At 36.5% G+C, this 27,945-nt stretch overlaps 1 protein-coding gene across 1 annotated transcript in view; it reads left to right on the top strand.

Moving 5' to 3' along the window:
* The window catches only part of ODAD2 (outer dynein arm docking complex subunit 2), an 86,744-nt gene that overhangs the window by 11,030 nt on the left and 47,769 nt on the right, over positions 1-27,945 (top strand). Inside the window, exons 10-16 of the mRNA XM_040593786.1 lie at positions 68-212; positions 20,994-21,140; positions 21,414-21,623; positions 21,782-22,018; positions 23,323-23,433; positions 23,935-24,089; positions 27,500-27,742. Coding sequence (XP_040449720.1) covers positions 68-212; positions 20,994-21,140; positions 21,414-21,623; positions 21,782-22,018; positions 23,323-23,433; positions 23,935-24,089; positions 27,500-27,742 — 1,248 coding nt within the window. The remainder of the gene's footprint in view (positions 1-67; positions 213-20,993; positions 21,141-21,413; positions 21,624-21,781; positions 22,019-23,322; positions 23,434-23,934; positions 24,090-27,499; positions 27,743-27,945) is intronic.

Raw genomic sequence — 27,945 nt, 5'->3', positions numbered from 1 at the left:
TAAAATACGCATGTTCATATTAGTTTATAGCTGTTTAAAATGGGTGACGCTGTTTATTTATTTTTAGTAAAACATCAGGGAGGTTTGAAGACACTAGTGAAAGTTCCTCGGAGCCTGAGGAAGATGAAGAACAGCCTGTACGTCATCAGGAACGAAGCACTGATTTGCCATCAGAATACTGGGGAATTCAGAAACTCGCAAAGTATTTAAAGGTAAATAAGAAGCTTTGATAATTTTTGCATAAAAGCTACTCATTACCTTCTGCATCTGAGGACACCAAACCAACTCCTCATCCTTTCCACCTTCCATGTATTTTTGAATAGCCCTTCCATGTAGTATGTTCAAAAGCTGAAACTGGGACTTTCCTTTCCTATCATGCACCCGTTTCTCCTGCATGTTTTTTTATCTGCTATTTTTGGCTTATATAAACCCTTAGATTAAACCATCTGTTCAGTGTTATTTAAAACTTAAGATGGTATAATTTCTTTATTAATTATTGGGTTTCTGTTTTGCTTTTTGGGTGAAACTTTCCAAGATAATTCTTTATGTGGATAATAACTTTCAAGAGTTTTTATTAAAACTGAATACTTGCCTAAAGTCTTTCATCAACTATGATTAATGCATGACTGAAGTAATTCTAACGTGTTCTTGTGTCTGGATAGATGCTGTTAGTGGACAAGAAAATGTATGCTAAACAGACATCCTTTAAAACAAAAAAAAAAGGGTTTTTTTTCACACACTTGTTGAAAATCTTTTGGAACCTATTAATATAGATATTTAGAACTCTGTGTATGTCTGAAACACATAAAACCCCCAACAACCCTCTACTATTCTGGAAAACTCTAAAACTAATTATACTTTTCCCTCAGGAGGAATTCCTTTACAAGTTTGTGCTGGAATTTATGTACTCTAAGTTGCTAATAAAAGTGCTGGTTTATTTGTTTTTTTGAGTACAGCTACAGAGTATACACATCCGACTGATAAAATGATGGTGCTGGCATTTGGTACAGCAGAAATACTTGTGAAGAATAAGCAAAGCTTTGGCTCCTTCCAGCCCTTTAGCCGCTGTAGAAGAGTAACTCAGTCTTTTGAACAGTTTTCAGTGCACTCACACTGTTTGTTCTCTGTTCATGTATGTGGGACCTATGCTAGTGGTTGCAGCCAGACACAGGAAAGCATGGATAATACAAGTCTCTTTACAATTCTGTGTGCCTTATCTTCTCTAGGTTGGACCTCTATATTATTCTCATTTTGACTATGCTAAAATAACCCTTTGCAAGTGTAATCTGGCCTATAATTCAGCATGTAACTTGCTCAGCTATCTACTCATGCTGAACACACAATATATACATTTTGCATGATAGTTATTTCTATTTGCATGGAATTACAGTTCGAGGTGATGTTTTCAAATCTTCCAGTCTACTAATAGCTTGCTTTTGCCTGTCTGACAGACCACCTCTGTACTTCTCTGAGAGCTCAGAGAAATAAACATGCGACTTTAGTAAAGACCCAAGGTCCTCCTGGAGAGGATACTTGAAATTCATTACTATTGATGAACTTCCAGAAATCTTTTCATTGGCCCATTTATGCACCACCCTCTTTACCAACAAGGCTCTTCTGGTTAAGTAATTCTCAAACTCTCTTTCCTTTCTAAATCCTTCATTTAGACGTTTAGGTTTTAGTATTGGACTTGATTCAGTACCAAAACATACCTACACTTGCATGAACCTCTTCTGAATAAAGAGTGAGGGTGGCAAATAGGAAAATATTTTTTCATGCTACTCTGTTTTAGAAATGAATATATTTTGTTCCAGCTGTCAACAAGCAAGAATACTTAATGGCTTAGAACTAGAAAAAGGAAGGGGAGCATTTCTGATCAAATTGTGGGTACTGTTAAGAAGTGTATGTAATACAAAACTTCGTGATAGCAAAAGGTTCTGTTATGAAAACTCAGATGTACACTTATTCATGTATTCATGCACACCTGAGTCTTACAATAGTTCTTTAAATTAGATATAAATTTAAAAAGTACTTGAAGATATACTTAGAATAGTTCTCTGTTGATTCTTAGCTATGTAAAGCAAGAAATCCCTAGTGTCAGATAAAGCTGAAAAGAGATGCCTCAGTGCCATACCACAGACAGTGGTTGAAATGTTTTATTGATGGAGTGCTGCTTTAGCTTGCACATGGAATTCATTTTAATTCAAGTATAAATACTGCACTTCTGGCCAGACTTAGGAGATTTTTTGGCATTCTTGTTGTTCATGTAGGCAAGTGTTCATGACACATACAACGTAAGAGAAAATAAATTTATGACTATGATATTTTAGTATCTACAAGCGTATTTCTATAGAAGCACAAATTTCAAAGGGTTTGTGTGTCTTCAAAGGTTTTAAACATTGTTTTCACATCTTAAAATATTAATAAAATGCCTTAAATAATAGATGTTTGAGATCCTGAGTTAGAAAATACGATGATTTGTAGGTGCAACCATTTTTTGAATGTCTGCTGAAATATTAATCACAATTCAACAACACTATTAAAGATGAATTTGCAAACACAAAAAACTTCCATAAAACCTGAAAGATGATAGTTTTTATACCAATGTTAGATTGTTATTAAAACTTAAAAAGACATTTGCTTCCTGTATAGAGCAAACATGCTAGGTCCTGTGAATTGTGCCTGTAGGCTACGTGTTTGTATACCTTTTCATGGAGAGAAAATTCCAGGGCAGGGGAAATTCCCTTCTGACTTTTTGCCCTTCTCCATTCCCCCTCCTTTCTGGGAAAAAGCAGCCATATTGGAATTGCTCCACTGGGAAGCAGCTGCTTCTGTGGTCTGGCTCTTTGTCCTACCTTCAAGCTTCCCAGGGCTGTGAAACAGAAGATAGAGCATGTGTGCTTTTGCCATGTCTCCCCATCAACTTAAGAATGGGCAGTGACAATAGATGAGTGAGCTTGGTGATGGCATTGTGTTAGGCATCTTTTGGGGGCTAGATAGATAGAATTAGAATGAAGTGTTCTGTTGATGTTTGTAACAGTGAGATTTTCTCAGAAAAGCCTGTTTCAGATTTCACATAGTTTATTAAAGTAGTGCTTCTGAAGTATTAGATTTCCAGGGGGAGGGCTACAGTTTACATGTGAAAAATTTTAGGAATAGGGTGAAGGGGTCACATTTTGCAATGATCCTTTTACTAGAAATGGGGGACATCAGGTAGAAATGCAGAATCTTTGTGGCAGAACTGGGGCTGTTTGCTTGGGAAAAAAAAAAAGAGGAAAAAAATGGTGAGAGCTGGGCACAATGCTTTGTGCTGCGGGCTTTTGAGCACTGTTTATTGCCCGTTTTAAGATAAAATTGAGATGTTGAGAGGTGAATTGGGGCTGATGACTGATCCTGGAATAGCTCCAATCTCCAGAATAAGTCTTTAATTCCTTAAGCCCTGGTGCTGCTTGGTTTTGGTTCCCTGTAAGGGTGTGATTTATATGTACACCTATGCCAGGGTGAGCTCTGGATAGAGTTATGCAGGACCATGCCAGTTACAGTATTCTTCCTTCAGTTTTCTACCTGGAAAGTCATTCTACTTTTGGCTATATTTCAGGGCTACATTAGTGAAACCAGTCAAGTCTCACACTTCATGTAAAATATCCCCTACTTTCATATCTGTTTTGAATTACTCCGGTTTGAACGACCTCATTCCCAGAACAGCATTGTATTTCTTTTCTCCTTTGGAATCATAGGTGGACAAACATGCTGTCTTTCCCCAGCTGTTCCCCAGTTTTTATGTCTTGTGCCAGGTCCAGGAGTCAGGGAAAGGCTGTGGTACTACTCAGGAGCTAGGGAGTATGTGCCCTGAGTATGGCCTTCAACACCAGGTGCCAGGTGCCCGTGTACCCTGGTGCTGCATAGCAGTGGATGGCTGGGAAGGGAGGCCATCTGTCACGTGTCTTAGTGAAATCTCAGTCACTGGACAAGGAGAAGGTTGAAAGAACTGCAGGATACATGGAGTGTATTCAGGTCTGCTCCACAGCTGCATTTTGGCAGGACCTTTGGAAGACTGCTGCTTTCAAGCAACATTTCTGTAGCTGGCAGGGGGGCCCTCTGTATTTGGCTTACATTACATAAAAGTGGCAAACAGACTAGGGAGGCAGGCATGTAGAGGAATATTTCTTCTGGTCTTTGCATCTTTCCTTTTCTTCCTTTCCAGCTCCCTCTAAAAGTCCTCACTTATTTCTAGGCAATTAGGTCAAGGAAATGAAAGTCTTAAGAGATCAAAGCTATGGGTGTAGTTCCTACAGTGCATGTGTTGCAGTGAGTATTGGCTGGGCAAGACCTAATGCCCATCACTTCTGCTTCCCGTTTGCAGTGCAAACAGAGCTGAACCAGGAGGATGTAGTGTTGTTGCTGCACCACAGGCAGAGTTTATTTCCTCTTCTCAGGAAGCTCAAATTTATCAGTCAGGGAGATGCAACCATGTATTGCCTTGCAGGAAGGAATAGTGGATCCCCAGCTGAGCTCTTTGCAAATGGAAGGCACTAGCATTCATGAGGAAGAAGGGCACAGCTTAGAAATGCAGAAAGTCAAATACACAGTGAAATGATGGAGGGAGACTGCCAGGAGCTGTGATGCAGGATCTCAAGTGAGATGTTCATGTAGATATTGTTCATAAACAGTATGGGATAGTTTTATTCCCTAGGAAAAGACAGGGAGACATCTGAAGGCTGGAACTCAGGGGCTTGGGGCAAACCAGGGTACAGGAAATCCATGTATGCATAAAGGGCAGGAATGTCCAAACCATTACAGAAACAGGGGACCTATTGCAGAACGTTTGAGGACCAAATTTAAAATGACAGGGGTGTGTGTGTGTGTGGTTGTGGACTTCTTTTGCACTCTATATACAAGGTTTGCAACATGACATTTCTCTGCTTGGAGAGGAAGAAGTAGGAAGTCAGCAACTGCTTGCACACCTTACCTACTATGCATTAATATCAAGTAATGCACAGTTTATCTCTGAGACGAGACTTGCCACATCTGAGGTCTCAGATTTTAGATATCTGAAAAATAGATACCTTCCTCATAAAATTTAGTGATAGAAAACATCCAGCTTTTCAAAATAAATTATTGCTTTCTTTTGGAAACAAAAATTGTGTAGCCATCTCAGCTCTCCTGTGGTTTAACAGGTGGTGTACACAGCAACTCTTTTTATATGAACCAATTATAAATTTATGGCACTTGCAAAGACATTGATATGGCTTGTAGATTTTTCTCAAAATTTGTATGAAATAGAGGAATAGATGCAGTGTTTTTTAACTGCGTAATAGCAAATTATAGCTTTCTTAAGTTATAGTGGTGTTGGAAATGTTCCAAATTATTGAGATAGTACTCATTATAGAAATGTAAATCAGCTTAATAAACTGTGCATGGATTAAGAAATTAATTATATTTGGGGATTAGCATAAAAGTAATCCTGTTTTATTCTAAAATGCAGAACCTCAAAAGAGAAATGGACATAGTAGACTAAGGAATAAAATGGTCTTCAAATACTAATTTATTTAAAGTGAAACTATACAAGAAGTAATTTTACACTTTGTAAGACCAGAGAAAATTGTATCAGTGTTACAGTGTACCCACTAAAGTACCAATCATTTGTTTAATTGTATTTTAACGCTGCTCAAAAGTTTTGTGGTGGTCATAGAAAAAGTCTAAAATCTATGGTATTTATGGATATTCCTGAACAATAAACTGCACAGAAAACTGCAAATGCAAATTCTGAGAAACTAACTCTGTTTCTTGACTCTGCTTCCATTTCCCCAGGAAGAGTTACTAGTGGGTGGAACTTTAAAACCATAATCAAATACTTAGATAATTAACATAGAAGTTACAAATCTGATCAGATACATAACCAAATTTAAAATTATATTCTGTGCAAAGTTATCGAAGAAATTTATCTGTAATCTCAAAATCTGCCCCTAGACGTGGAAGAGATGGAAATATTAAAATTTTATAGCAGGAACAAAAATATCTAATCTGTGTAGGAAATATATTGCACATTATTTTTTTCTACAATCTGTAAGTAAGAGTTAACTTTTTGTACTGTCACATTAGCAAGGCTTGCATGAGATTTTGGCTATTAAATACAAAATAAGCATATATAAGTGCATATAAAATATTTTCACGTATAATATAATTTTGCCACTGTGTAATGCATTTTTCACAACTGACCAACTTTGCAGATGATTTACCTGACCTTATTAGTAGAGTGCCTAACAGTAAATCTTTCCTTTTCCCTTCTGGAAGTATATTATGGCGTAATATGAAGGAGGTTATTCAACTGAACTGAAAGATCAAGATGAAAAATAAATTTTGCTGTCGTTTGACTAAATGATAGAGTGCTATTTTTTAGAAAATACCAAATGTATGAGACATAATCATGTGCCACCTGCTAGTGTTTCTAGGCACATGTTTGGCTAACCTGTCAGCCTTGGCAAACCTGTCAGCCTTCATATCACTCTCTTCTCCACTGTTCATGAACATTTCTTGTTTCCATCTTCCAGTACTAGCCAAGATATCTTTTTTATTTCAGTAAAGAATATGATTACTAAAAAAAAAAGGCAATAAAAATATGGGAAAACTGTGTTTTATAGTTAAGATAATGTATTTGTTAACAACCTAGCCAGTGCTGCTGATGAAGAAGAAATCTTTTTATGATAAATTTACTGGGTAGGAAATACTGGCAAATAGTGAACTCTCGAATTATTATTATAATTGGCAACTCTGAAGCACTTGCATAGCTCTCTCCTCAAAATACTGTACAAACAATAATTCCTCATCACAAGAGACATATAAAATTCATAACAGCCAGTTGATTCTTGACCATTAACACCAACTCTGATGAATTTCTGTGTAGTGGAGGTTTCATTAATGTTCTGAGGGTCATCCATTCCTAAGAGTTTCATAGGTGATGAGGTGAAAGACAAGACAGAAATTAAAAAAAAAGGCAGAAAAAAGTAGGAATTCAACAAAAAAAAACTGATAAAGAAGAGCTGGTATGTCAGTAATTAAGGGCTGAAGAAAAGAATGTAAAATAACTTATGTTTGATGCTTCTCTTTCTACAGGATTTTATTCTATTGTAAAAGCAGGTAATTAAATTGAGCTACTGTTTTGACACTGTAACTACTGTACCTCTCAAATAATTGTAAATTGCCACAGCTGTCTCAATCTGACTTAAGGCTTTACAATCATGAAGTAGATAATAAAATTGTTGGCTTTCCTGAAGAATTAGAACATGATTGTGTCTGAAAGCTACCAAGTTTTAAGAAGTGAGAACAGCATTCTTCATTGGTTTTAAGTGTTCCACATTGGATGTAAACTTAATTTAATCATAGTTTACTCAACACGCAGTTATTTCAGAAGCATGTCTGTGCTTCAGCCATGTCTTCATCTATATTTGTTTTTCATATGCTTTCGCTAAGCTCAGTGTTTAAGTTTGTTTTGTTTCTCCAGAAAACATTTGTCTCTTAATTTCTTATAAAATATTGGTATAATTTTGCTTTTCTTGCAAAATCTTTTTGGCTGGTTTCAAACGACAGTGTGTTTTCTGTCTGCTCAGTGCTTGTGAAGCTTCAACAGTGTGCTAGCTCTGTGATACAGAGGCACAGGTCCTTCCTGGTTGAACCTTACTCAGTTTTCTCCACAGATTCATTTCCACTGGTTTCCCAAATGAGTTGGATCCATTAAAATAAAATAGCTGTAATAACATGAAGGCTTTTATTCTGTTTGTGAGCCAAGTGTTAAGCAAAATCAAAATTGCTTAGGCAGGCCTGACAGTCACACAAAGTCAGTAGTGCACCTGTATTATGGGCAGCATATAGCACATCTCCAAGTCTGCAGTCAGGATTTACAAGTATCAATGTTAAATTAAAAAACAGTAGTGCTATTTGTAGACTTTTTTTCTTTGTTTAGTTTAGTTAATCCTGGGCCCTTTTCTCTTTCTCATTCAGTCCTCATTTTCTGCTAAATTCTGCATGTTCTTTCAAAAAACATATACTTTTATTTTCCTCTGATGAAGTGGCCAAAGACAGAGAGGGGCTGTATCCTTGTTCTAGTGCCAAGACATAGAAGTCAATATCTAAACTGGGATTCATCTCACCTAGTTCTAGATGTAAACAGAGAGGTGTTTGTAGATGATCTGGGCATTCAAGTCTACCTTTACGATAAGTGGAAAAAATAAACGCTACCTTCATGATAAGTGGAAAAAAATAGGCACTTTAAGGATATGATTCATCTGATATTTTAAGCATCTAATTCAGAGTGAGATGGATCACGTTTTCAGCATCATTGTTGACTTGTTCTCAATTAACAGGAATGTAGGATGGCTATAGATGACTCGGTCTTAATTATCAAGGATGTAGGATGGCTGTAGATGAGTGAATTTAGACAGATGACTCTCATTTCCCATAGTCTTGTGCATTTAAAGTCATTGGTGAGTGTAATGTGATCTTTTGAAGGCCTACTCTTATTGCAGATTCTTTATGTATTTGGAAATAAGGTTTTATGTGCTTTCTGGCCTTTTTCTTGTGAGTACTTTGTAAAGATCAGTCTTTTTTGTAACAGCCTTAGAAACTAATTGGCAGACCTCAGTTAATGGGAGAATTAATTGATTGGCATCTGCTAGATACCTATGCTCTACCTTTGGCCTAGCCAGCTTGGTGAGTGTGCTTGAGCTTTGTTTACATAGACAATATGTGTGCAATCAGGATCCTATAGGTTTATCTTGCTTCTAGTTCTTTAGGCAGATTTCAGTAGACCAGACTTACTGGCCATGCAGAGCTCTTTACTTTCTTATCACCATATGCTGCACTGTATTTGGAGCTGCAAAGTATCCTCACATTTTTAGGTGTTATTCTGACACTATGTTTGTGAACAAAGAGAGAGGCTGTCGAGTTTCTGGAGAAAAGCAGGAGTAGATAAATACCTGAAAGGAATTTGCAAGGATTAGCTAACCAAAAGAACAGCAGCATGTGGCAGTTTTGTGCCACCTGACTGAGATTGATGTCGTCTGGCAATCAGAAAAGCAAAGTAAAAAATCCAGTAATTTCCACACAGATACAAAAGACCTTATCTGCCTTCTGGTCACTAAAACATACGTATTCCTTTCTTCGAGGAATCATATGAACCTAAGTTACACACTGTTCTGAGAAACAGCATTTTTGTTCTCTTTACCCAAGAATCACCTTTAAGGTTGTATCTTGACCTTCTGAGTTACTTTTGCCTACATTAGCCCAGCTAGCTGTTCTTACCTATCTGTACTGTCACATAATACATCCGAGAGCTTGTTTGCTTGTTCTTCCTGCGAAACAAATTTAGCAATATTTAGTACTTTTCCTGAAAGAACATTTTTTGTTCATATGGTATCTTTTAGGAGGGAGACTGCATAGGCAGCATAAAGGGCATCTATATGGGATGTGAGGGGAGCATTGCTCAAGGACACCATGAGCCCCAAATGTTCACTGCTCATGTCAGAGACATTTTGAAGGTGGTTGAAGGATTACTGTAGGGTAAGTTTTGTCTCCAGGGCTTGTGATATGTAGCATCACATACAACTTCAGCCAGAGACTGAAGGCAGAAAGGGAGGAGTGAACACTAATAAAGACTAACATCAGGTGGAAGCCTATGTAAAAAAATGTTTGCAGGTAACTGTGCTCAGATATGTAAATGTAAGGAGATAGCCCATTTGTAACAGGACAGCACAGGACTGCAGCAGTTTTAGAGTGAACAAAGTTAGTCCTGAATGCCATGCTCTGATTTCATTGAACTTGATAAAAGTGCTTTTTTCCAGCCTTGCAGAGGTTTTAAAGTCTTCACCAGCTTTGTTGAGGACACGGTATCCAGATACTTGTATAAAATCGGTCATCTCATGGTGAAATGCCTGACCATAACTCTATTCAGTCTGCAAGAGCTGGAGGCATTGTATTGTTTGTATAGGCACTATAGACTCATGACAGTCTAGGGTATTCAGACATGCCAACAGCACAGGTATCTTACCAGCACTGATGTCCTCTATGCTTGATGAAGACCTGGGTGTGGTGCACACACTCAGTGTGTCCTGTCTTAGTGTCCATGATGATCCTCCAGGCTCTGAGTTACTACAGAGAGGCTAGTCTTTTTGTATACATAGTTACTATTCCTTTAGAGCAGGCAGCAAGTCTTCTTTAACCTCAGAATTTAAGATGTTTTGTCAAGCTGAGTGGCATTGGCCATTTCTGATGCTGGTCAGGCAGGCCGAGTATGATGACGTTGCACGCTACTATTACAGTTACTGTGGCAGTGGAGTTCCCACCCCAAAACGATCATTACTTGGTGGTAGAAGTTAGCATGACTGTTGCTAGAGGAAGTTTCTGACCTTTTGGCCACAGATGTAGGCATGCAGAAAGCTTTGCATTTCAAGACCAGAGAGCACTGAATGAAAATACTCTCCTACTGTGTGGGACTTACCAAGTGTGTTAAGTCTCTGTCCTCCAAAGCAACCTCTTCTGAAAGTGAGGAGAGGGCACAACAGTGACAATTTCAGTATGTCATGATCCAAACAAACAAGTGAGCAATCTTCCTTCAGCTAAGGCTGAAGAAATGTACAACCTGTCCCTTTCAAGAACATGGCCCTGTCATCAAGGGTGCTGAGGTAAATTCCCTCTTCAGGGAACCTGTCTGTTTTGGTGATAGTGGCAGCTGAAGTCAGTGTACTGCTGGAGAGGTAAGATGGTGCCATGGAGGGTGGCTTCTCTTTAACAGGGAATGCTGGAAGGTCACGGTTTGTGCATTAAGTAAAGCATTTTGCAGATGCTAAAAGGGCCTGTCATGGCGGGCAGAGGAAGTCTGGGATAGTTGCTGAAGCTGAGTTCATTCATGCTGGAGTGTCATTGGGAGACTGCAATGTGAGTTGAAGACAATCTAAGACTTGCTCTTTAAATACAGTTACTTCAAGGCACTTTGCCAAATGAGCTGATGTCTGAACTCCGGCACAGCTACCAAAGGTACTACAGGTGGCCTGTGGTAACTAAAAGCAAAGCCAGAGCTAAAACTCAGAATGACCTCAGTGCGCACACATTCTCTTGAATGGTAATGTTTTGCGGTAACAGTAGTTTCTAATGGATCAAATAGATTAAATCTCAAATTAACATCTGTTGCAGTGATCTGATCTAGAAATCACAGTGGGATTGTGAGTTTATCGTGCATATTACAATCTTTATTTTTCTCTCCAGATTTATCTAAGGTTGAAAAGATTGTGGTTCATTGTCTTTACAAAATTGTCCAGATGCAAACAGGGAACAAGCACACTCCTAAACTGAAAATTTCACAAATAGTAAGAAGATAAACTTGCACTGTTAAATATTTGTACTACCTTGGCTGGGTTTTCTGTGGCTTTTTGGGTCAGCATTTCACTTCTTTTGAGGTTTGAGGTTTGTGAAGTTAGGGGGAAGAATACGTCTGTGCATGAACTACATTGACTCTTACCTCCTTGCTAGTAGAGTCCAATTACCATGAATCAGAAAAGGAAAGCTAACAGAACTGATACATGTCTTGGGAAAGTTTTCAAGAGAGAATCAACAGTGCCTAACAAAACCTTCTGGATCGCTCAGGAAATAATAGACTTATTCTTTTGTTTAGAAACTAATTTATTTTCAATTTCATAAAATATGGTGACAATTTAAACTCTGTGTCAGGGTCATAACATATATGTCACTTCTGCCGTTGTGAAGGGTCAGGGTCAAGGTATTAATCTGCAAGTAAAGCTATGCACCTTCTGTACATGGTATTAGTCTAATGTGAACATTTTGGATCTTGTGATGCCTGTGATTTTCCATTGGTTTTACTTGTATTAATCTTTATGGTTTACATACTGCTAGGCTGTAGCCAAAGAACACCAGAAGATTCAGGAAATGGAGCAGGGAGTTATTCCATAACTCAGTTGTACTTGTCCATAATTCATCTCTTAACAAGTTGCAGCTTGTATGTTTTATAAACTAAAATGAAAAATTTCAACTCGTATTTAAACCAAAACTCAGAGTGTTTGGAGGTTTACTAGCATAGAAAAATTGCCTTGCTGAAGATATTATACTGCAATAGTTAGTCTTTCATTAAGTTTTATCAAAATTTATTTAAATTCTGAAGTATTCCAGCAGAATATTACAAAATGGCCCGTGATCTGAGAGAGTTAAATAAAACAGAAAATCAAAAGTCACAAAGGTGTAAATTAAGAATTCTGCCTTTTTATACTTTACCACTTGGTTTGGCTTTTTTGTTTTATAAAAATAGCAATACTTTAATAATATTTTGGGCTGGGACTTAAATAGGTGGGTTTTTTAGGAGTTTTTGCATTCCATTAATGAATTTTAATGAAATAATTTCTGGTATAACAATAAAGGTTTCTATAATTTGACATACTTTCTTTTGCATATCACATAAAACTGTTTTGTTCATTCAGTATTTTCTAAAAATACATTGGCTTGGTATGTATGGCCTTAATTTGGTCAAGTATGTTGTGATTGCCATTCAGATTATGTATACTCATAATCAAAAGTAAGGTATTACTGTACATAAGAAGTACAAAACTGCTCACAAGCAGCAACTTTCTTTTCTGTTATTCAGTCATAGGCTTACTACCATAGACATGCACATTAAGGTATCTATCCAGGACTTGCTTAATACAGTAAATAAAATGAACTCTTACTATGGCAAAATAAATTTCAGCCATAGGTCTAAAAAGAAAAAAAATTATCATTGATATTGCCATGCAGAGTAAAACAATATTTCATTTTCTGGATACATTCAGTTATATTCACTCTAAATACAAATACAAATTAAATAAACTAATTTCAAAAACTCTAAATAGGTACCATATTTATAGAGATGTTTGTGAGCCAAAAGCTGTATAATTTTCATTTTGTTTAGTCTTGATTTCTCTTAGGAAACTTAAATGCACTGTAACTTTATTAATAAAGTTTTATCTTTTTCTATGCATGTGCATGCATTTTACTACAAATTGGGAAACATGTTTGGAATAATCTTCTTTACAGTCTTGTTAGTACTTTTATTACTTCTACTCCATTAATGCCTTTGCGTTTCAGTTGAAAGTGGGGAACAAAGATACTGGGAAAAGGCATGTGGCCAACAGCAGGCAGGAATTTCGTCAAAGGACTCAAGGACCGCTGGTATCCTGAGTCCAGCTATGGTGCCTATCCCATAAAACCATCCTTTCTCTAGTGTTAATTGTGACAGGTGTCTGATACAGGTCTTTGCTGTAGGAAGATCAGTCAAAGTGGCATAATTATGCCATATATGATGTCAGAGCATTCAAGCAAAAGGAACAGGGTAATGCATACCATAAAGTGGACTGTACCAAGTTAGATATTCCATAGGTCTCCTGTATAGCTCCTGTACAGTCTCAGTTGTCTGAAAAAGTAATGTTTCCACCTTCTGACAGATCATCTGCAAAAATTTTAATGGTGTTTATCCTTTCCAGAGATGACTCCAGAGGAAATGTTGTGTCTTTTTTTCCTAGCCTACTCAACTGACGTCATAGTTTCAAAATTTAAAGCATTGTATTGACTAGGAAGGGTTTTATTTAGGAGGAGACATGGGATATTGAAAACTTAAGCCTGTATATTTTATTATCTGTTACCTGTACCTATGATCTTATTTATCTATTATGGATCATTCCTTCTTTTTTCTTTTTTTTTTAATTTTAAATTTAAATTTTAGTTTATTTTTTTTTAAAAAAGAAGGAAATATCTAATCAAAACCATTTCATATTTACAAAATTTCATGGTAACAAAAGTTCACAATACCCAAATCCTGCAGTGCTAGAGCAGAATGCAGGAAGTTATTTACCCTATCTGCCTTTCTCCAAAATAGCATTGTAACTTTTCTTTCCTGTGATGGAGTTTTAATAACTGCTGTAAGCTGTGTATTCCAAAATTCAGATAACGCTTACCATTAAAAAAATGTTTCTAATACCTAGAACCCCATTATTTCCTGTCTTACTCACAATGGACCTGGAGAACAGATGATTGTCTCTGTCGCTGTTCTTTAAACCACCTTCTTAGTCTCTTCATCTTTGGAGTAAACACCTCCAGTTCCTTCCTTTTTACCATGTAGATTATACTTTTGAGATATTTTGCTGTCCTCTGGTCTTCAAGTTGGTCAGTGTCTTTTTTGAAGTATGATACTTAAATTGAACTTAGTACTTAATGTGTTTTTTTCAGTACCAACTGAAGAAGGATGATTTCTTGCATCTTACAGGTAACAAATCTGGTTATAAACCTCTCTGTAAAGTTTACTTTTTTGTCTGACAACACTGTGATACTGATAGGTAATACATATGTTGTGTTCCATTGTTAACACCAGGTCAGATTTTTTTCTGCAAATCTGCAAACTAATCATGGTCTTTGGCATCAGCCAATTCTCTCAGCACCATAGAGCAGATTCCATTAAGCTCAGCTAGTATGAAAACAGCTAAGTTATCTAAGTACTTATTGACTAGTTATGTCCTTAGCATAAGCAGAGTGTTGACTATGTCATCATTGACATTAAGTATATGTTACTAGAACATGGTAAAGACTAATGCAAAAAAAAGGCTCATTAGCACTTTTAGCTTTCTTGGTTTCATTTGTTGAAAGCTTGCCATCGACTAACAGTTTTTTCTGCTTGATTATTATGGAAGTATCAAATAAAATGTTTGGTTTAACTTGTATGTCCCTTGGTAGTTACATTTTGGGTTTGGTCCTTCTATGGTTCTTTTTTTTTTCATTCTTAGTAGTTATTTGGTATTGTCCTCACTCTTTGTATGCTCCCTAAGTGTTAGCCAACTGAAGAGCTCATGATTTTGCCTGATTAATCTCTTTCTATACTTCCTGTTCTTCATCCTCAGTGAGATTTTTGCTTTTGTACCTGATAAATATTTTTTTAAAGGCACCGATGACTCTTCTGAGCTTTATCTTTCCTTCTTTCTCATTATATCATACCTTCTGGTTTCCTGAATTTACAAAACAACAATGGATGAATTTCTGGCCTCCTGCTAGCTTTGATTTAATTGCTATTTGATACACTGCCATTTAAAGTCATTGGTGTATCTGTGCAATGACCTGGGCAACTGACCTTCAAGCTGTTGTGACTTATGTTGGGAATCAAGGTGGTTTCAGCTGCTTTAGGAGGCAGTGGTTGCAAAATAAGCACAAAGCCATCTTTGCCAGTTCTTTTCACTGTAAAATTCATTTAAGAAACTTACAGAGAAAAAAAGGAAATGCTTAAGAATATTAAAATATGTCCCTATAGCTAATTTTGGTTTTTTCTTCCCACTGGAACTCTCTTGTGGCCTAGGAAGCCCTAGGATGACCTTGAATACTAATTTTACTAAGTAATAGCACCAGTAACTAAGTGGTTAGCTGTTTTCTGTCACTGTTGTTACGGAGCCACTGTAACTTGAGATTATAGAATCATGGAATGGTTTGGGTTGGAGGGGACCTTTAAAGATCATCTAGTTCCAAATGCCCTGCCATGGGCTGGGACATCTTTCACTAGATCTTTGAGCAGTGTGTGTCACGCATGCTGTATCTGAATGTTTTTCTGCCAGAAGGTGTCAGAAGGTACTTGAATACTTCAGAAACAGTATCCAGCATTCCCTGTGATCATAAAGAAGAATTTCTGAAGGCCCAAAGATTTTAAATAGACAAAGACAGGACACTAAGCAAGCCAGTGAAAAGGGGCTCTGGATGCAGCCAAAAGTTAGCGCATCTTTCATCTTGCTGTGCATTCAGAATGGACTAGCTGATGCATGTAGTCATATTTGGAGAAAATAAAGATGTTTCTAATATAGTGGTGACTAAACCTGTGAGATTGGACTGACAGATACCAAATTTACATACAATCTTATAGTCATCTAAAACAACTGCCTCTGTATACATACATGAAAAGTTTTAACTATATTAATCTGTGCATTATTTTATTATAAAAGTGGTCTGTTAAACACCTCAAAAGTAAAAGCAAAAGAAACCCAGGCTTTGCTACACATTATAGTTCTGTAATTCTCATCAGTGAGCTCTGAGTATCATAATAGAGACATTACACATACGTTGCAGAGAAGATGTTTTACTGATGGTGTAGCAGTGGTACTGTTTTATTTTCATTTAATATGTGGATATATATGTTATACCACTATATAGGAAGAGGCACATATTAATCTAAGTCTGTGTTTAATTTCAAGCCTTAAAATTGGTTGTTGATCTGCCAGTAGAGTTTATTTTGCATCCAGCATATCAGATTTCAGATGGTATAACAACATGATGTAGATTTTATGTCAACTTAATGGAGAGATAACTACTTCCATGCATGTTAAAATCTGTGCTGTAAGTACTGCAAGACTTACTGTAATAATAACCTCAAGAAGCAAAAAATAATTGTTGAAACCATCGGTAATAGTTCTTATTTTGTAGAACTGATGCTTCAGCACATATGAAAAATATTTTATTGTGGTTTTACTTTAAAAACACTTAAAGTAGTGTGCATTTTTTAAGCTGAAAAAATTAAATGAGTGTATATTTTATATACAGCTTTATTTTTTATTGAATATAAGACAATTAAAAGTTGTTTATTTTTTAAAAACCTGGTCTCTATTAAATGTCATATGCCAGTCATTATCCATGTTGCACATGTATCGTTATACATGTAAAATAAGTGAATTATGAATTACTACGTTATGTATAAATGTAGTTTCACTGTAGGAGAAGCACTCCTCAAAGGAAGAGACATTGCTTGTCAGGTTAGCAATATACTTCTTACATTTATATAAAATAATAAAAAGACAAGTTTTCTCTTTAAAGACCCATTGCAAAATTTTTATAATACAAAGCAAAGTAAATCTCAAAGACTAAGCTATATGAAGAGACCACAAACTTCATAAAATGACAGCTGTTAGTCCTTTTGAGCTACAGGATATCCTGTGTAAGTTTGTAATTATATTGTATAGATTTTTTAAAAAAAGTTTAGATTTTGATACGTGTGGATAAACTGATTTCTCTAGGAAAAAATTGAGAAATATATAAAAATATTTTATTAACTAGGGCATATTTTCAAAATAGATCAAATTATGTTCTTAAAGCAAGACATGTTTCATTTTCTTCTGAAGTCAAGGTGGTAACAATGATTTAAAAAATTGTAGGAATCTTCCTTTAGGACATTGTATGTTACAGATGTTAAAAAATTATATTTAACAGTTTTCTGTGGGGAAATTCTGTGAATATCTATTGTTACAAGACATTTTAAGTAAAAAATCTCTATGAAGCACCATCTACATACACTTTGTTGATTAGCAGGTGCATAAGGTGCAAGTTACTGATCTGGAACTATATGAAGTGTTTTTCTCACATTCCTTTTGGATGTATTTTCTCACTTGCAATTCTCTACTACATTTATGGTATCTGTTGTAGAGCATGTTAAAGACATTTTTACTTTGTCTTAGTGTTTCTGTTTACCTCTAAGAAATATGCTGCTAAATTTGTGGATTTGTTAGATCTACTTATTAGCAGACATTACTCAGTTTTTCAGTATTCTGTATTTCAATATGATGTGCAGAATTTACCAAAATATTTTCCTCTGGAAAGGGTTGACTCAAAGTCCTTTACAGTTTCAAAACTGTTATTTGAAAGAGATGGACGTGGGCAGCACGATTCAGATCTGGGTGAGAGCCAAAGCCTCCTTGGAATTCAGAGGCATGTGGGAGGTGGATACTGTAGTTTGATCTACTGGGTGAGCTAAGTTGTAACTTCCACACTAGCACCAGTTGGCATCGCTCAAGCATGCTAGCTTCTGTCGCAGCTACATGGTAGCTCAGCACTTCTAATTTCTGTGCAGCTGGGTCCATCCTTGATTTGATTAATAGTAAATCTGGACTATAGGTTCAAAAGAATCCATTGTTATCATATGGTTTAACTTTCTGCATACCATAGGGTGTATTCTTTGATCTTTTTCTTGCTTTCAGTCTAGTAGCTGTGACTGAAATAGAGCTTATCTTTTAGTAAAACATCCAATCTTGACTGAAAAAATTTCCACTGCTGGAAAACTTATCGTCACTCTGAGTAATTTCTTCCAAAGGATAATTAACCACACAATGGAAATCTTGCACTTTATTCCTCATCTAAATTTTAGTACCTTTAATTTCAAACGAAACCTCTGTGCTAGACTGTAGAGCTCTCGTGATCACATTCCTATTCCTCACAGAGAGATATTCACTATGAATAAATCATACCTTAATTTACTTTTTAATAAATTGAACAGTGCTTTTCATTTCTGTCTTAATGCAACTATTTTCCAGGCTTGCAGTCATTTTTATTTCTTTCCTCTGAATCATCTCCATATTTTCACTTTCCTTCTAGAACTGTGAAAAGGAAAATTAGACACAGAATTTCAGTAGTAGTTGAACGAGTGCCTAAAAAGACAATACCTATGTTCCTATCCAGTACTTTGAATTCTACATCCCAAAGTTCATCCTTTTAATCAAATTTTACACTGTAGTCTCAAATTCTTATTCAACATCCTGAGTCTATATGCTCTGATTTCCAGGACAGAACTCCTACATTGAGCTATATCCTGTTTTCATTGTTTGTAAGTGTATGACTTTAATTTTAGACATAAAAGAAACTGTATTGGGCAGATCAAAAGACTGTATTGCAATAACCTTACTGCAACAGGAGGGAGACATGATGATTGGGATGGGTTTTTTTCTGTGGTTAATCTTTTGCAGTTCAGATGTCCTGACCTCTAATTTACACGGGTGTCAGAAACTTGACGGCATAACTTACAGTAGTGTGAAACTCTGTTCATATTCTATCAAGACAGAAGAAACCCAGAACCATAAATGAATACGCAGGCAAAGTAAGAACAGGGCAAACAGACAGCTTTCTAATACTTTCCAAGCTACCACTTGTTTTTAGCCCAGGGATCTGAAAATTGAATGAGATATTTACGTTTTTAATGACCTTCAGTGACAACTTAATTTCGCAGAATCCTTTCTCAACTAGTTCCACTAGTCTGTTACTTCATTTGAAGAATCAACTCCCTTTATTTATTTTAACCTAAATCCTATTATACTTCATTATTAAAAGAGATTATATCCGTATTAAAAAAGAGATATTGGGCAGTCAATCCCTATCTATTGTGCTCAGTGCCATCCCTAATACTGTAAACAGGTGGTGGCTTTAAACTAAAAGAAGGTAGATTTAAATCAAGTATTAGAAAGAAATTCTTCACTGTGAAGGTGGTGAGACTGGAACAGGTTGCCCAGAGAAGCAGTAGATGCCCCATCCCTGGAAGCATCCAAGGCCAGGCTGGATGGGGCTTTGAGCAACCTGGTCTAGTGGAAGGTGTCCCTGCACATGGCAGGGAGGTTGGAACTGGATGATCTTAAAGATCTCTTCCAAGCCAAACCATTCTATGAGTCTATCATATCCCTCAAGCATCCCTTTTCTAAATTAAGATACCTTGGATTATCTTTGCTGCTCTTCACTGAAGGTTTTTAAGTGCTATAGTGACCTTCCTGAAACTAAGGCTGCAAAACTGCATGAAGGTTACTATGGATTTATACTGTTGTATAGTGACATTCTCTGTTCACAGTTTTTCCCAATGAAGTCCTAATATTTCATTTGTTTTTTGATTACCGTCTACCCTAACCTCCAGATACCATTTCTGATTTGTCAGCTGAAAAACTTATCATTTCATCTATGGAGTTAGGATTGTTTTTTCTTGATGTGCATGACTTCTCATTTTCTCATTTGCTGTTTTATTGCCCTCTCAATCTTAGAAAGTTCTTTAGCGGTTTGTCACAACTGGCCCTGAATCATAATATCATCAGCAAACTTTGTCACATAACTACTCCTTTCATATTTCAGGGTATTTACGAGTATGTTGAATTGCTTAACTTCCACACAGATCTGTGGAACTCCACGAAATCACATCCCTTTATTGAACTGACTTCTTGCTCCCATCCTCAGTTTCCTATCCTTTAGTCATTCTTTTCAATCAATGCAATAACCTTTCCTCTTATAATATAGTGGCTTGGTTTCTTTAAAAGCTATCAGGGAGGGACATTGTCAGAATCCTTATGGAGTCCAGTTAGACATAACAACTAAATCTCCATTACCACAAGCCTGGTAAATTCTGTGAGGTAGGGCTTCTCTTAACAGATCCACAGTGACTCTAAGTATATCATACTGTTGCAAGAATATAATATTTAGACAGATATCTGCTAATTCTATTCTTTATTGCAGTCTACCAATTTGTCCAGCACAGACATTTGGCTAAAAGGCCTTGGATAACCGTTGAACTCTTTTCAGAGTTGACACCACATTCCCAGGACACTGGTAACAGGACAGTTTGAAGCAAGAAGATACATGCCACTTCTACTGAATCAACTATTTTATCCTGTTTCCTTTATAACTCAGTTGAAAACCTTCTAATCATGGCAATTTGTTACTGTTCATAATGTCAGAGTTTTTTTACACTGGCTTCAGTTTCAGAAAAATCCTCTGAAATGTCCACAATGGAAGATTCCATCAGAATCAATTTGGTTTCTTCCAGAGTGAATATGAATGCAAAGAATGCAGATAGCTTCTCTGAAATGTCTGTGTCTTCACTGTGTGTTCTTCTGCTAACTGCAAACACTCATTACAAAACTCATAATACTTGACTGCCCAGTTTACTGGTCCATTCACAGCAGGCCATATTAGTCGTTTGTCACCTGTGCTGTTCACTCTCATGTCAATCTTTACGCCATTTGCAGACTTTATCAGTAATTCTATTTCTTACTATGTCTGCATTATTTAACAGCATAGAGTCAAAATAATCTTAACATGTTTCTTTTTTAGTAGTAGTTCTGCTAGTATTGAAGAAGAGATTGTTTTGTATTAAATGCACTTTACATATTTGTTAATGACTTGCTTTATTTTAGGGAGGTAATCCAACAGCTACTGTAATTGCATTGTGTTTGATGAGAGATTTCAATCTGGCTCAAGAAACTTGTCAGTTGGCCATCAAAGACCTTGGATGTCTTGAAGTGTTAATTAATTTACTCGATACAGAAGAAATTAAATGCCAAGTAAGTAGCTTTGTCAAATAGAGAAACGAATATGCTTTTTCTAATAGAATATTTTTTCAGTTTTCAAAGTTATATAGTATAATGCAAATTGATTTCTCATTTCTGTATTTTCTTGATTTCAAGGATTTTTTAGATAAACATAAATTTCTTTGATTTTCAGTTTCCTTCTTCTGATTCAATTTAAAAGATAAAATGATTTGGATAAACCAGCATGTTAAATACTTTTATGTATACTTAAATAATGTTTAACTTCTATTATTTTCCATTATTTAGATTGGCTCATTAAAAATCCTGAAGGAAATTAGTCAAAATATACTGATCAGACATGCAATTGCAGATCTTGGGGGCTTACAGATCATGGTGAAAATACTGGACTCTCCAGATAAAGATCTAAAATGTTTGGCAGCTGAAACGATTGCTAATGTTGCTAGATTTAAACTAGCACGCAGGACAGTAAGGCAGCATGGAGGAATCAAGAGATTGGTAAGCAGACATTAAAATTTGTACCCTTGTCTTATTTTTGTCAAAAAAACACATCACGTGTTGTGTACATGATTCTTGTAGTAGTGTTTACCATCATTAAAAAGCAGTATAATACCTAATCCCTTCAGATAATGAAAAAAAAAGTGGTTTTTTTTCAGGTTGGGCTGTTGGAAGGTATTTCAGTGGGATCAACCAGTCCAACACCATACCAAGCAAATGATACTGAAATAGCACGCTGTGGGGCTTTGGCGCTCTGGAGCTGTAGCAAAAGCACCAAAAATAAAGAAGCAATCCGTAAAGCTGGTGGCATTCCATTGTTAGCTAGATGGCTGAAATGTTCACATGCAAACATCTTAACCCCAGTAGTGGGGACACTACAAGAATGTGCCTCAGAGGTAAGTAAACACATATAGCTAAGTTATTTCTAATCATTAAAACAATTGGCTACTAAAAGGAAGCATTACATTTGACTGTCATTTAAACCAGGGCCATTATCACATCAGGAGGTAGATGCTTTGTGTGGTCAAAGTATTTTTGAGAAGGTCACATCTTGTAAGGAAATACAGACCAGCATGTTTTATTTAAAAGACTAGGGGTAGTTTGTGAAAGAAGATATATAGAAATGAAATCCCTAGTCAGTTTCATTTTTTTTCTCATTTTTTTTCATCATACTTGACAAATTTGGCAACTTCAGATGCTATATTCTGGTTAATCAGTACAATTAAATTCTACAAAACTAACCTACAGGTGTGGCCAAGATCTTCCAATACAGTGCAGGGCAGTGTGGTTTACAATGTCCTTGTGAATTGCGTAAGATGGTGTCTGATCGACTGCAAAAAGAAGAATATATGTGATTCCGTTTTTAAATTTGAATACAAGTATTTTTTACCACTGCATATAAGATGAGTGGTTATTTCTCCGTTTGTAGAATCATATTTGAAGTTAAAGTGTATTGCATTATGGCCAAAAATATATATAAATTCTCTTGGTGAATTTAAGACATGTAAGACATGATTTTTCAAAAGATTTTACGTTATAAAATACTTTGTATTTTCAAAATTAGCTTCTTGAACTACACAAGTTTATGCATGCTCCACGAGACAGCAACCCAGCAGATTTTAGCTTCAGTAAGTCTATATTGAGAAGGTGATGTTTTTGAGGTTTTCTCATATGGCCAGATTTGGAAATAACACTAAATGGATCTCTTACACAGATGTTTCCCATCTCTTAAATAATGGTCCCCTGTTACAATGCCTTTGGGTTAAAATTTGGAAGAAAAGATCACTAAAAAATTTCAATTCTTAGAACATGTTTTTCTAACTTTGTTCTAGGAACAGATCTGTTGTTTTGGCTGCTGGCTCTTGATGAAGTGAGTGGGTACTTCTTGATCCCATTCTAAAGCATCTTTTTTTTCCTTGGCTCTGAGCAGGGAGTCTGGACACAGTTCAGAATATACTGAATTCTGTTTAAGCCAGGTGGCTACAAAATAGAAATTGCAGCACCTGGTTTTACAGGTGATTTGAAGAGCACTGCAGAGAATTTATGTATCTGATTAACTTTGAGAACATCAATAGTATTTTCAAGGCAATGCAGATTACTTGTTCTTAAAGTACGAAGATTCCCAATATCAAAGCCTAGAATTGTGACTGGTGTTATTTGTTAATAGATAGGATTTAAAAGATTCAGTTTATCTTTTTAGCCAAGTTACAGACTTGCAATAAGGACAGAAGGAATGATTGAGAACCTTGTCAAAAATCTGAGTAGTGAACATGAGGAGCTTCAGATGCATTGTGCAAGTGCCATATTTAAGGTAATTGTATTATTATAATCAGTAGATCACAGCCAGGATTAGCCCTTTGGTTTTATGTGGTTGTTATTTTTAATATTTCTTAGTTTTACTAGTTCTCTAATGTGTAAGAAATTGCTTCATGAAAATGTTGGTCTTTGGATAAATCTTATTAGAATATTTTAGCTGCATATTTAATACTGTAATTAAGTTTGTACTTGCTGTTCTTGTGTGCAAGCCCTGAATTGCACAGGTAACCAACAGAGAGAGGCGAGGTGTACTGTGCAAAGAGCTACTTTGGTTTTTTATGTTTGTTTGCCGACAAGGTGACAGTATAAGCACTGCTGCATATACAGCAATGGTTTACTGTCTACCTCTGAGTTGTTAGCATATTCAGATACTTTAATAAAATACTTATGTTTTCTTCTGTATTAGCTTTTACTAGTTACAACATAATATACCTAGCTTTTGAAGACATAATTTTGCACTTTTTACATTGTACATATGTTTAATTTTTTTGTATAGTGTGCAGAAGATAAGGAAACACGTGACCTTGTTAGACAGCACGGAGGTCTACAACCTTTATCTGTTCTGCTTGGTAACTCTGAAAACAAACAACTTTTAGCAGCTGTGACAGGAGCAATCTGGAAATGTGCAATCAGTGGAGAAAATGTGTCAAAGTAACAATTTAATTTTACAAACATATATTGCATTATCATGTTTTGCTTTTATGGGCCTCTATTATTTTCAAAATTGTTGTGCCGTAATTCTTCAAAAACATACTTTATAATCGGTTGGGCTTTCAACTTAGGTTTTACAGTACTTAAAAAATTGTCACGTTACCTCATCAGGATACAGTGGAGACAGCGTTAAGTTCCTAGAGTCTTAAGAGTCAGTGGGGACAATTGGTGCCTCTAAAGAATAGTTAAGATGTAGGACACTGAATCAGGAGGTGTACTAGCACATACTAAACATTTGACTCATGGGCATATCTGATATCCCCACTCCTTTCTGTAGCTTACAAACTGGAATCACTGCTGCATGGTAGAGAGAGTTGTTAGCACACTTAGCTTTAATGTTTTATGTCAAGAGAGGTGGAGAGCAAATTATCTCATTCTAGGGTAGATATCTGATACACATTAGGTCCACCTACTTCAGCAATATACTGCAATCTAGGATAATTAGCCTAGATGCCTCTCTCCTTGACTATACAGGGGGCTCAGAAAAGTAGCTTAGTCTGGACACCCAGCTTCTAATTGTGTGGAATTAACTGGTGAGAGTACCATAGGTACTACAACCTCTTAGTATCAGGATCCTGAGTGATTAGCTGAGAATGTGACAGCAGGCATTAGCATCCTCCACCTTTCATGAAACAGCTTAATGACTGAGAATAATTGACCCCCTCATCTAGAATTCAGTTATCAGATTCATGCACCTTACCTCAAAAAAAATAAAATAATCCTGGAGTCTGTGCTAGGTTTCCTGCTGAACTTAGGCTGCTCTGTACAGAGGAATGTAAGATTCAGAGGCTGGAAGGAGTATAAGTAAGAGGTAACCGCTTCCTGCAGCCCTAATTTTAGTATACTTTGCTAGACAAGCAGATATGCTGGATAAAAATCAGAAAGAACTCCAGTAATAAGGGCTTATAGTCTGGCTTTTACTGTCCTAAATGAGTTCCCAAACTGCTGGTATACCGAGCTGTGGTCTTTACATACTCCACTGATGTCCTATTGCTTTTTGCATTCTTGATTGCACAGTAACCTGGCTTTTCAGAAGGAAATCCTTCTTTTCTGTGGGCTTTGGGTATCTGCACAGAGGCATCCTGTTTCTGGATCAGTCAGTGACGAGATGGACTGAATGGCGCACTCTATACTACTGAACAGGGCCAAACCTTTCAGGTTCAGGCGCTGTGTTTTGATTATCCATCCTGTTTAACTGCTAGCACAGTCCTTTACACAGTTCGGCCTGTGCCAGCAAGCGCTCTCCCAGACAATGCCCAGACACTCCTTAGGAGCAGTGCAGGCAACAGATTGTTCCTATTAGCAGAATGGGTGAGCCCACCCTGAATTGTGAGGATAAGAGACTTCAGCCATGTGGATGCTATGTTGTACTTCTTGTCCTCAGGCCTAGAGAATGAGCCCTTGCCTGTTTTATTTATTAGTATAGCTGTAGCCAGTAATTCTGTCCAAATGCAAACAGATTTTTGCTGGGCTACTCACATGTCTTTGGCAAGTACTTGATGCTCCATGAAGGTTACTAGCCAGGCGCAGCTCCAGGCTTGAGCTGAATTCATGTATTATTCAGTGCTGAGTCTGAAGCAGCAAACCCTATCCAAACTGAAGGTGGGAGGGCACTACGGAACAGGGAGAGAGGATAATGTGAAAACATGTGAGGAGATCTGAAGGGATGAGCTTGAGTCTGGCATGAGGGTAGAGCTAAAAGACCCTGCTGGTTCCTGTAGGGCCGCTTACCTTTGAACTACTCCACGGTGTTTCCTATACCTGAAGTACATTGCTGAGATGTTGTACTGACTCAGCAACGAGCTGATACAGGTGTCTGGACGTGACTAGCTCAGATTCCAGTTTGCGTGCAAGCGGCCTTACTTCTTCTGGACACAAGATGGCCCGAGCCAACAGCTTTGTCAGAGTGTAGCCAGCCCGTTGCAGGGCCAGCTTATATAGTTCTATCTGTGAAGCAGTTGATAGGCAACACAGATAAAGTAGCCAGAGAAAATCAGGGGGGGCTTAAAATTATTTGCTTGCTTTATTGCTCTTTTTTCATGCTGTTGATGGTTTCTTTTGAAAAAAAAATAAAATATTGTAGGGATACTTCCAAATTATAGTGAACAAAGAGAGGAAGATTCCTCTTTAAGCAAAAGCTTGAATGATGAAAAATGAAAGTTCCTCATTTCTCAGTTATTTTAATTGTTATACTGATAAACCAGCTTGGGAAGTTTTAACTTTTATTGAAACAGTTCTAGTTTTGCCATCAAAATCTCAAAAATACTAATTTCTTTTGTATGAAAGAAAAGGCACATGTACAACTGATTCCCGGAAAATACAGAGTATTTGTAGCTCAAGTAGACACTTCCAGAAGCTAGGGACTGCGGGGAAAACACAAATGAGAACTCTGTACTCTTTAGGGGAGGAACTATGTGTATTTACATAAAGCTATAAATCAAAGCATAACCATTAGATAATATACAGGTTACATCTAGCTTGATACACCAAGTAGTATTGTCAAGTTGTATCACAGAAAATGTATGAAACAAAGATACAGTATTTGTTAAGTATCTTCCAAGTTCTGAACAAAACAAACTTGGAAGATTACCCCAGTACTGAGGAATAAAGTCCTTTTCTGAAAGATGAATTTCTGAGGTCTAGCATGCACCTGTTTGTAGAATAGGTTGTTCAGGATTTTAAAAACATATTTCTGATTTTCAGTACCAAAAGTGCTATGAAGTATGAGGGAAGTATTAATAATAGCAGTCAACTCAAATTTCTGTCCACTGATTTCTTAGTTTCAAAATGGAATCTAACACAGTAAATAGGAGTGTACTAGAACTGTAGGTCTGACCTTATGAAAATGTAGGTATTAGGCCTGAACTAAGTGTAGAACCGGTCAGGGCAAACTCTCTAAAGGCTGACATTTAGTGAAAAGTAAGGGTGATCCTTTGGTCCAAAGAGGTGGAGGGGGGTCTAACACACTACTACTCCAGCTATTGCTAGCATGGCAGGAAAAAGTGCGGGAAGTTAGGATGCCACAGTACTTGCCAGTCTTCCAGTATGTTTTCAACTATTTATTGATGTTGCATGAACATGTCAAGTTTTAAAAACCCCTCAAACTACTCTGCAGATTCCTAGATAGCTAAATTAGACAAATGTATATAAAGGTAGAGTAAGAAATCATGCTGTATGTCACACTTTCAAGAATTCATTGGAATGGTTTACCTGTACTGTGATTTCTTCAACAAAATAATTTACATACATAAATTAAACATTGTACTTAAATTATAATGATACTTTAATTATAAAACTTATCACAGTAACATACTGAAACTAACAACTTTGGGTTTATTGCTGTCCTTTAGATTTCAGGAATATAAAACTGTAGAAGCTTTGGTAGGGCTGCTTACTGATCAGCCTGAAGAAGTCCTTGTAAATATCGTTGGAGCACTGGGAGAATGTTGCCAAGAGCCAATAAATCGAAGCATTATCCGTAAATGTGGTGGAATACCACCTCTAGTGAAGTACCTTACTGGAACTGATCAGGCACTACTTGTGAATGTCACCAAAGCAGTGGGAGCTTGTGCAACAGAACCTGAAAATATGATGTAAGCTATTCATATTCATAGCATTTTAGATTGGAAAAAAAGATTTTTTTAGTAAATCTGGCATAAATACAGTCAATTTTAATCTGACTTAAAAGGATATTTTACCTTTTGTTTTCTACAGGGCTTTATGGGTTAGTTACTTCCTACTGTAAAATGTCCTAAATAAATAAATATTTTTTAAAATCATGAATTAAATACATAGG

This window comes from Falco naumanni, chromosome 4, assembly GCF_017639655.2.
Source record: "Falco naumanni isolate bFalNau1 chromosome 4, bFalNau1.pat, whole genome shotgun sequence".
NCBI classification, from domain to species: domain Eukaryota; kingdom Metazoa; phylum Chordata; class Aves; order Falconiformes; family Falconidae; genus Falco; species Falco naumanni.
The sequence above is the reverse complement of the archived record's forward strand: the minus strand, read 5'-3'. Positions and strand labels throughout refer to the sequence as shown.